This window comes from Asterias rubens, chromosome 9 (assembly GCF_902459465.1).
Source record: "Asterias rubens chromosome 9, eAstRub1.3, whole genome shotgun sequence".
NCBI classification, from domain to species: Eukaryota; Metazoa; Echinodermata; class Asteroidea; order Forcipulatida; family Asteriidae; genus Asterias; species Asterias rubens.
Window position 1 is genome coordinate 7,032,275 of NC_047070.1, and position 16,369 is coordinate 7,048,643.

The following is a 16,369-nucleotide window of genomic DNA, read 5'->3' on the forward strand; positions in this document are numbered from 1 at the left end:
GACAAAATAAAGACAGCAACAAAGAAATCGCGGCTGTTGTAAAAGCACCTATAATTTTGAAATTGTTACTCGTATTCTAAAAATGAAAACACCAGGAGACGGAAAATTTAATTATGGTGATTTTGACACCTTGGTTGTTCAATCAGTTGAGTATTGTTATCACGGTATGTGCCTACAGGTGAAAAGTGCCAATTTCCATTGTTGCAGTAATTCCTATTGACAAGACCAGCTTTTTAAAATTCCCGCTATTAGCTTCACGCTGAATCAGAGGAGAGATTAATCATGTCAATAGGAGTCACTGCAACAATGGAAAATAAATGGGCACTTTTCACCTGTAAGCACATACAGCGATAACAATACTCGACCGATTGTAACAAACAAGGTGTCAAAATCCCTGTAATAAAATTGTCCGTCTCCTGGTATTTTCATTTTTAGAATATGAGTAACAATTTTAAAATTATACGTGCTTTTACAACAGCCCAGTTACTTTTTTTGCTGTCTTTAGTAAGACCGCCAATATTAGGGCTGGTGTCCCCAGGAAACCTACCAGAAGAAGTTTGTACACCGTTTGCCATGTTGGGGGACAGAATCTCTGAGGGTAACAGAATTATCTCCTGCCACACCGAATAGCTCAGTCTGTAGAGCCCCGGCACTTCAATCCGGAGTTCGCAGGTTCACATTCCACTCAAGTCAATAATTGTTCTACCCAAAATTTGTTTTGGCTGTTAAAATTGAGTTTGCGTTTGATTCACAAGCAAGGCCAGCATGTAGAGCACACTTTTCCTTCTTTGAGATTGCCTGGAAAAGGGGTGTCTGTAAATAGACCCTTATATAAATATGTAAATTGCACTTAGTACGTGCGCATTTACGTTTTGGTTGGCAAAATGAGGGAACATCGCGCTGTTTTGTACACGGCTAATGGGTGCGTGACGCAGACGCGATTGCGCGTCTGCTTAGTGCACAACTCTATGGCGTTTGCCAACCAACAGGGTTCTGTATGCATGCGTGAATGTAATTAGCATATATTTCATGGGAAGGGTTCATTGTGGCATATGAGGGAAACATGTACGGGTTCGTGTAGTTCAGTGGATTAGTACATGTAGTATACTGTAGATAAGGTTCAGGAAAGATTTTTGTATCCTGCCAGCATTTTTTCACTAATTTTTACTCAAAAGGAATATACCATTTGAGTAAATTAGATACTAAAGCCCAGTTCACACTTCCTGGGTATGCGAATAATTCTGTTTAACTATGTTCAACTCCTGAGCTTACCATTCGCTACAAAAACAGCCAATGTCAAAAATTCGCAGGAGGGATGAACCAGACGTAGTTTATTTGAAAAAGTGGTGGTGCGATACAACAATTTTCCAACGCTAACACTGTTGGGAGATACATGTAGGGGTCGTGTAGAGGGGGGCATGAATGTATCATTTATTAACCAGTTTCCCCCCACCTACTAACATAACAGGAACCAGAAACACCAGAAGCACCACCGAGGGCGCCAGAGCAGCTGCCAGCAATGGTAGGAAGAACGTGGTCCAAGACTAACGCCAGTCTAGTGACCACAATCATATTGCACCCATGCACTGCACATTTTATGAACCGCCCTTTTCATTATGTATGCCAATAACATGTCATGTAATTCCCCTTTGTATAGACCCTTATCACGGGCCGGCCATCCTTGTTGTAAGGTTCCCCGTACACACAGTGGCAATGACAGTTCTTATTCGCGTTTCACATAAAGGAACCAGACTATAGTTTCCTTTCAAGCCTGTGTTGGGTTAGGCCATGTCCAAAACGGCGACTTCGGCTTCAGCTACGGCTAGATCGGGCGCGCCTGCCTATTCTTCAACACCGGCAGCGCGCCGAGCTAGCCGTAGATATAGCCGATGTCAATGTTTTTGACACGGTCTTATACTGTGTTGAACGAGGGAATCAAACAAGATGGCCACCCTTATGATAAAGATCTATTGCACCATGACTTTTTTTTCTGATCTGTGCTGGTACTTTTTGGTCAGTTTAATTCCTGCTCCTGGTCTCATCGACAGGCTAGTAATCCTACGTTTTCCTCTTTGGAGTTTGGCAAGAGCCCAGGGCCCAATTTCATAAAGCTGTTAAGCAGGCAATACTGCTAAGCAACAATGAGTGGGCACCAGTTGCAACAATGACATTTTTTATGGAGTTTTGGCTCGTACCCAGTTTCTGCTAAGCAAGATTTTTGCCGTGCTTAGCACATTTGTTTGCTTACAGGCTTTATGAAATTGAGCCTTTGACCCAATTTCATGGCCATGCTTACCGCGGAATTCTGCGCGTATGGCTACCTTAAAGCTCAGTTCTTTTGGTAGTTAGCGCTGAGTTTCACGGTAAGCAGCGCCATGAAATCAGTTTTCCATAATACCAGTGACTTTTTTAATGGGTTTGTTAAATTAATGCTAAACCTCACTCAGTCTTAGGGCGTTTGAATGTTTGGAAATGCTAAACAAAATTCAAAACTAGCAAATGTTTTTACAACTGTATCTGTTGTGTTGCTTCAAAAAAGTTTCACTCCCTCTCAGAAAGGTTTGAATTAATATTTATTTTATTTTTGTAAACACCCCAAAAGACCAGGTATTTATCATTTATTGCATGAAAAGTTCTAAAGACAGTTCCCTAAGAGGTGTACAAAACCTTATTCCCTAAACCTGTGGGTACAAAAACATTTATTGCATGAAAAGTTCTAAAGACAATTCCCTCCACCTTTGTGTACAAAACCTTGCGCTGACAGCATCTCTCAGCCATGAGGAGTTGCGGCGTGCATCACTTGCATGTTGGTCTCCCTTCAGCATCTGAAGTAACTGAGTGACGAAAGCGTCAAGGAACACGAAGAACCTTTTCTTCATTCAAACACTATCTTCAAGCACACTTTCAGGACTTGAACTTGGCTCTTGAACTTCGGGCACAGCAATTTCCCTGTAGTACATGTATAAGGGGCACCTCTATGAGGAAAATATAAATTTGTATAGGAAACTTGCACAGGGCACTACTACAGCAAAAGCACAGGGCACCACGGCAAGTGCTGTGGGTTATTTCGAGGCCTGCACTCGGTTTCAATTTGTAATTCTATCGAAGAGCTAGATATATTGACTAGAGCGCTAGAGCTTGATTCAAAACGTATAGAAATGTGAAGGCTTTGCATTTTACCCTCATCAGTGAAAGCTCGTACATTAACTGATTGTGCGTTAAAAAAACAAAAATGTGCATCCCTAGTCCCCTTCAGGTGATCCCTCTCCTGCCGCTTCCCAGGTTGTATCTTGAATGTGGGTTTGATCCCTGGCTGTAGTTGGCAGTATGGCAGTAGTTACACAAGTTGAATGGCTTACATGTATGACTGTCGCCCCCAAACACAGAAATTAACAAAATAGGGAGACCGCCAACTGGTAGAGTGTCAGAACACTAATCTGGGGTTGTGGTTTCAAACCCTGTTCTTGTGAAATTGTTGTTGTTGTTTTTTTTCATCCCCAAATTTGATTACATTTATCCAGTCACTTTGCTCGTATGGTTTATGACAATAATTATGTCAGTAGATTCATAGGTTTTAAAATGCGAAGAATAGAGACTTAAACTGGTCCATAAAATTGGGCCTAGAATAGATGTGAATTGAGGGCCTAGAATAGATATGCGACATCTGATTCTTGGACGAATCTCCCTGATTGCAAAATGCAAGTGTTGGCAGCTCTGCATATAGACGATGTGACCTATATTTACATTCAGACCGCCCTCTGTTGACAAAACACTGTACACGTCCTGTTTCGCCAGGCAAAAAAGACGCGTAGTCATGGTAAGATTGCGTGTACTTTGTAGCTGGCTGCCAAAACACAAAGGTTTTGCCCGGCGGTATGCGCGCGAATAATGTTATGATTTTCGAGTGACGTCAGAGGTCACATCGTCTATATATTGTACCCGTAGTATAGAGTTTGTACATGGACATGAATGCACCCATGTTGCTTACCACACAAGGCAAGTTAGTGCTCTAGTCGGTGTTAAAAGCTATTACATGTAATTCAGATAAAACACACAGTGATTTTCCTATGGTTGGCATCTTTAAAGGGTCTGGGTACTTTTTACACAATGACCACAGATTTACATTCAACTTAAACAGTTTGAAGATAATGATAGTAGAAAGCTTCCCTTAAAATATTACGTGCTGAGGTGCTGTAGTTTTTTTGAGAAATGAGTAGAATATTGTCACAAACTGTTTTACCATCAAACAAACTTGATTTCCTTGAGTTAACTTTCTCAAGTTGAAGGAATGATAAGTAAAAGGTTCCATGTTATAATACAGGTTGATTTGTTTGAGAATTACTTATCTATGCCGATTCATACTAACGGTGTGGCAATTTAACCCCAAGTTCCCCTGAGTAGTTTACTAGGATCCTTCCCCCACTCTTACACAATCCGAGAGCTGCCAACTCGCCCTGATTCTATAAGAGATGTTTAATTTGCATCGGGGATAAAGAATATTAATTTTGGTTTTTCCTCATACACTGATGTGTGTTAGCACTGTATACTCAGTACTTTCCCGAGTCCTGTGACAAAACAAATCACAGGCATTATACTCGGGTGGGATTCGAACCCACGACCCTTGCAATTTACAGGACTCGGGGAAAGTACTGAGAATACAGTGCTAACACACATCGGTGTCTGGGTAAACAAAAAATATAGAAAAATTAACCAATCTTTCCATGAAAATCTGAAAATTTCCCCTGAATAATTCCCTAATTGTCTTCCTGATTGCAAGATGCAAATGTTGGCAGCTCTGAAAACCCAAACTGTTGGACTCAGATTGTTTTTGTTATCCTTTATCCCATGTAAAGCATAATCAGTTTACTAGTGCAGTCCTCAGTCCAACACCATTCAGTCACTCAAAACCCAAACTGTTGGACTCTGATTATGGTGGTATGCCCGATCCCATGTAAAGCATAATCAGTTTACTAGTACAGTCCTCAGTCCAACACCATTCAGTAACTCAACACTCAAACTGTTGGACTCTGATTATGGTGGTATGCCTGATCCCATGTAAAGCATAATCAGTTTACTAGTACAGTCCTTAGTCCAACACCATTAAGTTGCTCAACACCCAAACTGTCGGACTCTTACTATATGGTGTTCGAATGATCCCATGTGAAGCATGATCAGTTTACTATACTAGTGCAGTCCTCAGTCCAACAGCACCAAACAAAACATGCAGTTGGATTTTGATGGGTTCGGGTGAGTAGAATTAATGACCTGATTTGTGGGACCCTTTGGCATGCCTTTAATTGAGATTTTGTTGTCATGCTTATTAACCTCGGTGGCTCGTGATTTATTTATTTACTTTTAACCATTCTTGTGTGACAGGAACCTGCATCTAAGACGTTTGTGGAGCAGTCATGGATATTAATTTTGATATTAACATATTTTGGATTATGATGTTCATTATGAATATTCATTTTTTCCGTTAACATATTGTGGATGACAGGTATTCTAATTGTGTTTGCTATAATAACATTTAGTGCCTGGTGGAAGGACTTTCAGCCTTTACGCTGGGTTAGGCTTTATGCAATATATGAACCAGCAGATGGTCTGGGTGCCAGACCTTCTCGTTTTGATTTGGCACGATTTTCCCAGCGAGAGGGCGCTATCATTCACGAACTGCTGTCACAACATGAATTGCCTTGCGACGAATAAGTTCCCAAGATCTTCTCGAGTGGGTGGTTGTTGTGTTTGTGGGAGCAGCTCTTGGATGACAGCGCCCTCTTGCAGGGAAATTTTGTGATAGATCAAAACGTGAAGGTCTTGCAACCTACACTTACAAGCAGAAAGTTGTAAGCAATAAAATGACTACAGTCAGTCAGTATCCAAACTCTAAAATGTTTGAGTTATGTATTTGTCATTCCTATGTTGAACCAAAATGGACTACATTGACGTGATAAGATCTCCAATGCAGTTTTCCTTGAAACTCACTTTAGATCAGTGGATCAGTTTTTTTTGAAAAAAATATAAATTCAACTTTTTGCAAACTGCGTACCACCAAAAAGACGTGTGGTATAAGTGCAAACAAGTGGCAAGGTCCTCTCATTTCAACTCGGTCTTTCTGAAATGGTTTGGAACTTTCTGCCAGTAACATTTGCTTCGCGTTCTTTTGCTGGACATGTGACAATTATTATAAATTTTACATGAACATGTATGTGTATTCATAACACTCAAAATTATTCATCTAATCCAATGATTCTTCATTATTTCCCCGCAATCTTTTTAAAATATAATATTTCTATGAACCCTAAACTGCATTAGAATAATAATCAACATGGAAGTATCGAACCATAGGACTTAATTTTCCACTTAACTAAATAAAGTAACTTTTCTAATATATATTCTGTTCTTATAATAAGGGTTTTTAATTTAATGAATTATATCACTCATTACTAACGGGTCTGGAATTACATGAAGGCCATGTCTCCATTGCCCCCTGTCTTGGCCTTTGTGCCCTTTCAACATTTTCCTAGAGACATTAGGATTTTCAATGGAAGTGCCCTCCGCAAAATGAAAATGGCCTTGCCCTTTTAAAGATGAATTTCCAGGCCTGTATTAATGCAAGGAATGTTTAAATAAGATATATTTTAATAAGTGAATAGATTTCTATGGTTTTTGCATCTTTCCTGTAAACACAAAAATAGTTTGATTCTTTCCTTCCAACTCATGCACACTTACAGACTTGATTCTTTTCAGTCTTCAACCACCAAAATATTGGGCTGTGTTCGAATCGGCTTTGGCTACGACTAGCTTTTCATGTCGTCATGCGTACATCCTTAGCTTTCATAGCCATATCCAATAGCCATAGCTGCAAACGCCATTTCTAGAAACGGCCTCAGGCTGTGTCCACATTGATGGCTTTGACAGTGGCTTTGGCCAGGGCCCAATTGCTTAGAGCTGCTTAAGCAGAAAATAACGCTGAACAATTTTCTACTTAGCAGAAATGAGCAGGTAACTTTAATCTAAATAAGCATAATGGTGCTGTGCTTACCAGAATAAGGTTACCAGCCAAAATACAATTTGACATGTACTATCTGTGACTGGTTCCCAGCTTCTTTCTGCTTAGCGGAAAATTATGACGCAAATATTCAGTGCTTGCATGTATAAGCAGCTCTATGACATTGAGTCATTGAAGAGGCATTTAATCAGCAACGATGTTGTTTCAGCCAATGGTCATAGCCGGAGCTGTCGCTACTCGATTTGGACACAACCTTATTCAACACCCCCAACTTCTCATCAGCACTTAGTCCTTAAAGTTACGTGAAATGATAAATTCTGAAGGCTTAAAAAACACCTGGGCTTACACACATTGTGTTTGTCATAGACACTGAATATAGTGTTGTCTCTGATACCCCCCCCCCCAAAAAAGAGAAAAGAAATCAAACTGCTGCAGTATACATAGACATTTATACAAAAGCAGGCATACTATTAACTTTCATCGGATTTAAGATGTTCTCAGAAAGTCCATGAGATAATTTCATCCCTTGAAGAAAGGCTATGCAATATTTAGTCGCCCCTTTTACTCAATCAAATCCTTTTTTTTCTTTCCATGAGGGTCAAACGAAGCTTTAATCTGACAGAGTTGAGTCTTGTTGATTGATTAATTTTGTCGGATAAAAAAGAAAAAAATTACACCACACAGTACCCAAATAAAACACAAGTACATACATTGCCTTAATAATTCATCCAAGCATAAAACCCAAAACAATCAGTGACTAAAGACTTATCTCAATGGGCGTCCATACAAAAAATAGCAGCATTTGAGAATGAGTATTCCAATTAGAATTTTGGAAAGAATGAAAGTTAAGAAGTTATTTTGAGAAATCAATCAATCAATCAATCAATCAATCAATCAATCAAAATACTTTATATGTTGCCGGTATCCATACATATGTTCAAAATCGCTTTGAAAAAAAAAAATCTATTATAGGAAATGCTCTTGAGTACAAATGGGTTTTCAATCTCTCCTTGAAAATTTTCACATTTGGTGAAGTTTTAATGTCCATAAACTCGGGATTCCTAGTTGTGATGAATGCTAAAACTTGCCCACATTGTCCCTTTCTTTGATACTTCAGTTTCCGTAAACTTACCCCCAACATCTCTTCTTTGATATTTTCAGTTTGCTGGTAAGAGTTCCATGAACATTGGAGCCAAGAAGATTCCTGCCATGTTACGTATGAAGCTTTGGCTCGGACTGGAGGGAGACTCTGAACAATTCCAGCTGGGAATGACTGACGCTTCCATCGCTGTCTTCGCTGAAACAGTGAGATTATTAATAAAAAGAACAATAAAAAATAATAATAATAATACTTGGTTCTTAAATAGGGGTGTATCAAAGCGTTTGGATTTGTTTTCTGCAAGGCATGTGGAGCTACGTTCTGACGTATAAAGGCCGGTTTATAGTCTGTCGCGCGATGGTCGCGCGACACAGTTTATAGTCATCGCTGAGGCCTAAAAAGACTTCAAGACTTCCATCGTGTGACCATCGCGTGACCATCGCGTGACCATCGCGCGACCGACTATAAACCGACTATAAACCGACTATAAACTGGCCTTAAGACCTATCCCTTCCATCATTATTATAAAAGCATATAATGTTTTACCAGGTGCTGTAGCAATTTGCTGCTGATCAAACCAGAAACAACTGGGCCAACCCTTTCTCTTTACAATAAGGGCACTGGATTTTTTAAGGGCACAAACGCAGAGTTGACACAAATGCTTGATGATTTCATCATTAAACAAAATTGAATTTTGATTTTGAGTTATTTCTTTTGACCCGCCCACCCACAATCTTGAAAGAGAGTTGAAATTGATTAACATTGACTATTGTGATTGGCCCCTGATACTACTACTACTAATAATATTTACAAAGCGCCTCTACCAAAAGTTTCAAAGCTGTACCAGTTTTTGAAATGGCTTTGAAGGATTCAAGAGATGATGCCTGACGAATGTGAAGAGGGGGATTATTCCATATAGGTGCGCTGACAGTAAATGCTATTTGGCCATACCACGTGTAGGTGTGGGGTGCAGGGGTCACGTAGAAGAAGAACGTAGACTGCGAGAACTGTGGGCTTTATTACAAATTGAAAAAATAACAGTGATATTGTTTGTTCTATCCTAGTATGAGAATCAGATGAGTATCCTTGGCAACTGGACAAGCAGAGCCTTACCGAGACCCAAGTTCTCTGATGTAACCGGCAAGGTAGGATGAGATTATTAAGACCATCAGATTAAGTGCAGATACAGTTTATCCTCGGCTCTCTAATAGTGTTCAGCCCTCTTAAAGGTTTTTAGACCATATAGGGTGCGTTCGCTTAGCAATCTTTGGTCTAGTAATAACTTGGAGATTTGAGCCACGAATAATGTGTATTGTTTTCTGATGTATATAGATCAAGTTGAAGAAGGAAAGCTTCAAAGTACCAGAAGGATGGCGCTGGGAGGGAGACTGGTTTGAGAGCCCAGAACTCAGGTAAAATTGGTTAATTAAATATTATTATTTTTTTGGTAATCTAGCTATTTACTCTACGCAGTTTCCCTAAAAAGTTTCCCTACCTACTAACCCTTCTTTTTTCCCAGCATGCTACAGAAAACAAAACTACATGTATTTGTGTTTGCTTTACTTGTATAATAATGAAATCTATGAAATCGTTGCAGTACCTGCTGCTAAGGATTCAAACTTTCACGCAACCTCTGTGGTCTAGTGGTAAGACATCTGCTCTAGCAATGCAAAGGTTGAGACCAATTCAGAACTGACTACGCGGCAGTTAGTTAATTATGATCCAATAAGCTAAAGTAGTAGTCCAGTCTTTTTTCTATACCATCCGCCCTGGTAATAGTTAAAAAAAACAGGACAGTTCTTTACAGAACTGAGAATTCTCCCGAACCTCCGATTATCTACTCCGCGGCAGTAGAATAAAGCAAGACAGTTCACTAAAGAACAACTCTACCTGGCAAGTAGATACACACATGGTGTTACCGCAAACCAAATATACAATGCAAAGGTTGTTGGTCCGAATCCCACCCCTAGTACTTTGCCTATGTTTTTTTTCTGTCTTTTTTTCACAGAACTCAGTACCCAGTTCTTAATACACATGAGTGTAGTAAGGGAAAGAACCAAATTGTATAATTATCAGGTTTCAATTTTAAATCTTTTCTTTATCAGTCTGTTGTATGACGCCGACGCTGGGATGTCCAAGTTCTTGGAGGATGTGTACGAACATGAATCCAGAAACATTCCCGGTGGCTACTGGGGACAATCCTCCGTTCCATTCACCAATGTGGTAAAGTCAACCTAAATACTTCTACTTGTAGATAGGGCAACATTTGCTGTTACTCATGTTACATTGGCCTCGCCCTGTCGTCAGAATTCTCATGCAGAGATGATGGGGCTGATTTCACTGTTACTCATGTTACATGGATCACTGATATCAGACTTCTTGTAGATAGATAATCAGAGCACTTCCACCGCTACTCATGTTACATTGGCCACTAATGCCCGAGTTCTTGTAGATACCGATGGGACTGGTTCCACTGTTACTCATGTTACATTGACCACTGATATCAGACTTCTTGTAGATAGATAATCAGAGCACTTTCACTGTTGCTCATGTTACATTGGCCACTAATGCCCAAGTTCTTGTACATGTAGATTCAGATGGGACTGGTTCCACTGTTACTCATGTTACATTGACCACTGATATCAGACTTCTTGTAGATAGATAATCAGAGCACTTTCACTGTTGCTCATGTTACATTGGCCACTAATGCCCAAGTTCTTGTACATGTAGATTCAGATGGGACTGGTTCCACTGTTACTCATGTTACATTGACCACTGATATCAAAATTGTTGGAGATAGATAATACGGACAAATACACGTATACTGTTACTCATGTTACATTAATCACTGCCATCTGGGTTCTTATAGAAAGATGATAGGGACAATTCCTCTGTTGCATTTATCACTCACATCATTATTCTTGTTGCGGAATCTTCTGTCACTCATTTTGCATTGCCACTGATATCAGGATTCTTGTAGCTAGTTGAAAGAGGGGCTGATCTTATTGTTACTCACATGACACTGATCACAGATATCCGAGTTGTTGTAGTCAGGGTTGTTACTCACATTACAGTGGCCACTGAAATAAGGATTCTTGTAGATGTAGATAGGTAGCATTGGCAATTCCACTGTTAATCATATTACATTGACCGCTGATATCCAAATATTTTATAAATAAACTCTGAGGCAATTCCACTGCTACTCCTGGTACATTGACCATTGATATTGATCACTGATATCAGAATTCCTGTCGACGGGTGAGAGTTTATTGTCATCACAGCCCAATCCCTATATGTCATCGGGTGGCATGGTTGGCTTGTGCGTAAAGCACTCGCTTCTCACCAAGGTGACCCCTGTTCGATTCCCGGCCAGGGCCATATGTGAGTTGAGTTGTGCGTTGTTTCTCTGCTGTGCCAGGAGGGTTTTTTTAGACCATCCGGTTTTCCTCCCTCGGGAAATCAAACACTTTCGATTTTGGCTGTGCTCTGTGGTCATAATGGGTTGATTTGGCTGCCAGCCAAAGGCTGGTAACCGTAGCCGCGTCCTTCGCAATTCAGCTCTGCAAGTAAGGATGATTAGCCCCCCAAATTATTATTATTTTTATTATTATATGTCGGCAATGACCAGACCTAAACTATGATTCTTGTGATACTCTTAACAGAAAGGAGACGCTTGCGGAGCCCGTGAGGAGATGAAAGCGCCAGAGGGCTGGGATTGGGAGGATGCTTGGGCACTGGACATCAACAGAGCAGTGGACGAGGAAGGTAAGATTGTGTTCAGCCCCCTTTCACACTAGTCTAGTCCCCTGGGGCATCCGGTCCTTTCACACTTGAATTGTAATAGATGTTAAATTTGCATCGGGGATAAAGAATATTAATTTTGTTTTTTTACCCATTCACTGATGTGTGTTAGCACTGTATATTCAGTACTTTCCCGAGTTCTGTGAAAAAAAAATCTCAGGCATATTACTCGGGTGGGATTCGAACCCACGACCCTTGCAATTCTAGAGCAGTGTCTTACCAACTAGACTACAGAGATTGCCCGGTAGCTAGACACTTGGATTGCTTCACCCCTGGGTCGAAATTCATAGAGCTGCTTAAGCATGAAAAGTTGCTAAGCACAACAAAATTATACTTATCAGAATTTAGGTTACCAGCTAAAATACAATTTCACATAAACACAATGTAACTGGCATCCTGCTTAGTTGGGCTTAGCAGAAAAAATGTTAAGCAAAGATTTCTGCTTATAAAAGCTGCTCTATGAAATTGAGCCTAGATGTACACCGGCAAATGGGCATGCCCCAGAGAATAGCTACCGCTGCTCTGGAGTAGTGGGGAAGCAGTAACACTGGGGAATTTTTTTATTATTTTTTACTATTATTAATTGGTTTATTGTAAAAAAAACACATTGCAGCCAAAGGCTGAATTACATGCAATTTACAAAGAAGAAAAGTACAATGATTAAAACTCGGGCAGTCTGAGACAAAATTTTACAAGCAAGCACTCTTAGACTAACAGTCCTTAAAAGAAGACAATGAAAAAAGAGACATGCAATCAGACCCCTGTGTGTGTTCATGTAAAACAGTTTAGACGATAAAACTGACCCCCGATCCAGTAAAGATTCTGAGCTACAAGTCCTGCGGCCTTGTGGAGTTTCCACCAAAATTTGAGCCCCATGTGAGACCAAAATTAAGGGAGGTAGTGCTTTCTGCTCTACCGGCCAGGCTTCGGACTGATGATACCCAAGCTTACATCTGTATGGACTGTAAAAGGGGTAACCCTGTTTCAACCCTAGGAGTTAGTAGGTGGCAACGGCCTCTGGACAAAAATAATTGTAGCCCAAACCTTGAAGTGGCCTTCAGGCCTTGTGTGTCTGGCGACTTGCATAAAATTTAAAAAAAAAAAATTAAAAAATGAAGATGACATGTTGACATGTAAATAATCACATCCCGCTGAAATGGCATTATACAAAACATTTCTGAATTGTATTGTTTTGTGCAGGTTTTGAGTACTGCGTTGAGGCCACCATGGCAAGCTGGGGAGCTGTAGAGAAGACATACCATCTGTGTCGACGTCGGCGCTGGGTCCGATCAAGAGTCCTTGTAGTGGATCCCAAATCACTCCAAGTAAGTCACATCGTTGACATTGAAAAATGATTCAGTCACTGGTTTATGGAAGAGTTGATTCATTTCATTCAATTATTTTTAAAGACACTGGACACTATTGGTAACTGTCAAAGACCAGTCTGCTCACTTGTTGTATCTCAAAAAAAAAAAACTGATAATTTGAGCTCAATTGGTCGTCGAAGTTGCAAGATAACTATGAAAGAAAAAATACCCTTATCACACGAAGTTGTGTGCTTTCAGATGCTCGATTTCGAGACCTCAAATTCTAAATCTGAGGTCTCGAAATCAAATTCTTCAAAAATAACTTCTTTCTGAAAAACTGCATCACTTCAGAGGGAGTCATTTCTCACACTGTTTTAGACTATCAACCTCTCCCCATTACTCGTTACCAAGTGAGGTTTTATGCGGAAAATTGTTTTGAGTATTTACCAATAGTATCCATTGCCTTTAAATAACACGTATCACAATGACATTTTTCGCCAACACAGAAAAAGAAGAAGGATGTGGGAGCATGGGAGTTTGCTCCACTCTTCAACATGAAGTTCCACGCCACGGAGCGCAAAATGGACTTGGTACGTCGCAAGCGATGGCATCGTAAAATGGTGGCAGAGACACCAGGAGCAAAGGCTGTATTCGACATGGGACAGGTATGTTAGGCAAAAAAAAAATGAGTTGGGCACCAGTTGCCACAATGAAAATTTATAAAGTTTTGGCTGGTTTCCAATTTCAGCTCAGCATGATTTGTTGTGCTAAGCACTTTTTTGTACGAGGAGACACCAGAGCAAAGGCTGTGGGACAGGTATGTTATTTAAGCCCACGACTCAGAATTTTCTTGAGCATGGGCCCAATCACATAGAGCTGCTTCAGTACAAAAAGTAGCTAAGCACAACAAAACTATGCTTACAAAAACATGGTGACCATCCAAAGTGCCATTTGTCATGTACAATCTCTGACTGGTATCCTGCAAACATTTGCTGAGCAGAATTTTTTTAAGCAATATTTTGCGAGCAAAACATAGATTCAAGAGGGTCAATAGTGAATCGAACACAATTTATAAAATTATTTTGTAAAATGTAGGTGTTCAAAGTTGTAGTTAATTTGAATACATTTGATTGTTTGAATGCAGGATGATGACAGCGATAGTGAAGAGAGTAAGGCCAACCTGTCTGCTCCTAGAATGTTCGTCAACTTTAACCGTAAGTTACACAAATGTGACCCGCTCTAACGGATTGAGGAATGTCTAGTAAAGTCTCATTTCATGTAATTTGACACCGAACATAATCATAACAAACAATTATTGAAAATTATTGAATTTTTAAAATTTTTTATTTCTACACTTTTAGGTTGCCTAAATCTTGATTAAACTTACTATGGTCTTACCTTTTCGTCGAAAGATTACTAAAGATGTAAGAACAGACGATTTCTGAGCCATGTTCTTGACGTAATTATCCAAAAATGTTCCAAATCCCACGGGACAGACAGCGAACATTCATTGAAAACACCAAATTTGGCGAGCGTCGCAAAACTTTTCACACAACTTGCATAGCGCCACCAAGAGTACCATTGGAAAGCCAAAGATTAGAGGTGTCTAAATATAGCCACCAAAAACATGTGTCAACACTGAAAGGGGTTCAAAGGTCACCAAAGGCAAACCCTGTTTTATCAGCGATGACATCTCTCATTCATAAATCCGCGTCGCGAGATTTAGTATGGCTCACAGACCAAGGCGTTGTTTATCCATGCAGCGTGAGAGTCCGATCAACCGACCCGGTCTTGTTGCCATAGCTAGTTGCAGCGCTGGTAATACGACAATGTACACACGAACACTGCACGGGTACCATGCACAAACTTTGCTACACTTACGACGTATGGAACAGTGGAATGTTTATCGAACGTTGGGAAAACAGTGTCTAATTTCCATCATTGTTTCGTGGTTTTTCAAGGTTGAATTGTTCCAAACCCAAATAATTCTGAATGTTAAAGGAATAATCTTTCAGTTAAACTTCATGCTGGGTAAGAAATTTCGCTAAAATCATGAGAAACATGCACGTGGAAATTGCGAATGTTCCCTGGTCTTCAAGCCGAGTATACCCGTGGGGGTTGATGCTATGCGCTGAGTGACAGCTGTCTTTACTATGTTTTGACTTGACGGAACAAAACTCGCATTTCAAGTTGGAAATATCAACGCAAATGACTCTAAAATTTCAGGTAAACATTGTCAAACTTATTGTTGAAATTGTCTACACATTATAATCTAACTTCTCGTTGAGTTGTTTGTTCATTTTGGTTATTTTGTTTGCCTGACTACGGGGGGTTAAAAATTGATGTTTTCATTATCGTAAACAAATACTAATACTATTTCAATGAGTGTGTGAGACGTCGCGTTTTTTCAAATTAATTTTCATGGAGTTTGTGTTTTCCAAAACGGGTCGTAAAATTAAGCGTCAAGGTCGTCAAAAATTCCACACTATTTCAGACAGGAAGGTCGTATGGTCTTGATTTTTATTTCATTTAAAATATTAAGATTTGCTTGTTTGGATTATTATGAAAAATGCAAAAGTGAAATTCACTAGAAAATCCTTATTTCGTTAGAGCGGGTTACAAATTGTTAATTTTAATTTTTCTTCCTTACCCAATCTACGTCATAGCTGGTTGACTTCATTATTAAAGCCATTAGACACTTTCGGTAAACAGTATTGTCCAAGGCTCACACTTCATGTATCACAACTTATATATAAAATAACAAACCTGTGAAAATTTAGGCTCAATCGGTCATCTGAGTTGGGAGAAAATAACGGAAAAACCTGCCCTTGTTTCTGCACGTTTCGCCGTGTCATGACATGTGTTTAAAATAAATCCGTAATTCTCGATATCGAGAATTGATATTGTTTTAATGTTTTTCTCAAAAAGTAAAGCATTTCATGGAATAATATTTCAAGAGAAGTCTTTCACCATTACCTTCTGTAAACCCTGTAAGTTATTTGTAAATCTGTGAACTTTTAATTTTGTTTCTGTTCCGAAAGTGTCCAATGGCTTTTATACATCGGCGTACAAGCCAACTGGAGCCAATTTCATAAAACATGTAAGCAGCCGTTTTGTGCTTACAGAGCATCCCTTAGCAGAGTTTCTGTTTCA

General features: G+C 39.7%; 1 protein-coding gene across 7 annotated transcripts in view; it reads left to right on the forward strand.

Annotated features, from left to right (window-relative positions):
- Positions 1-16,369, forward strand: part of LOC117294633 (myoferlin-like) — a 144,103-nt gene that overhangs the window by 56,255 nt on the left and 71,479 nt on the right. For 6 of the 7 annotated variants that reach the window (XM_033777128.1, XM_033777127.1, XM_033777132.1 and 3 more), the window contains 9 exons: positions 1,469-1,522; positions 8,171-8,314; positions 9,173-9,253; positions 9,441-9,520; positions 10,214-10,331; positions 11,771-11,873; positions 13,110-13,234; positions 13,723-13,881; positions 14,361-14,430. In XM_033777128.1, the coding sequence (XP_033633019.1) occupies positions 1,469-1,522; positions 8,171-8,314; positions 9,173-9,253; positions 9,441-9,520; positions 10,214-10,331; positions 11,771-11,873; positions 13,110-13,234; positions 13,723-13,881; positions 14,361-14,430 (934 nt within the window). The remainder of the gene's footprint in view (positions 1-1,468; positions 1,523-8,170; positions 8,315-9,172; positions 9,254-9,440; positions 9,521-10,213; positions 10,332-11,770; positions 11,874-13,109; positions 13,235-13,722; positions 13,882-14,360; positions 14,431-16,369) is intronic. The other variant, XM_033777129.1, reaches the window with a different exon arrangement.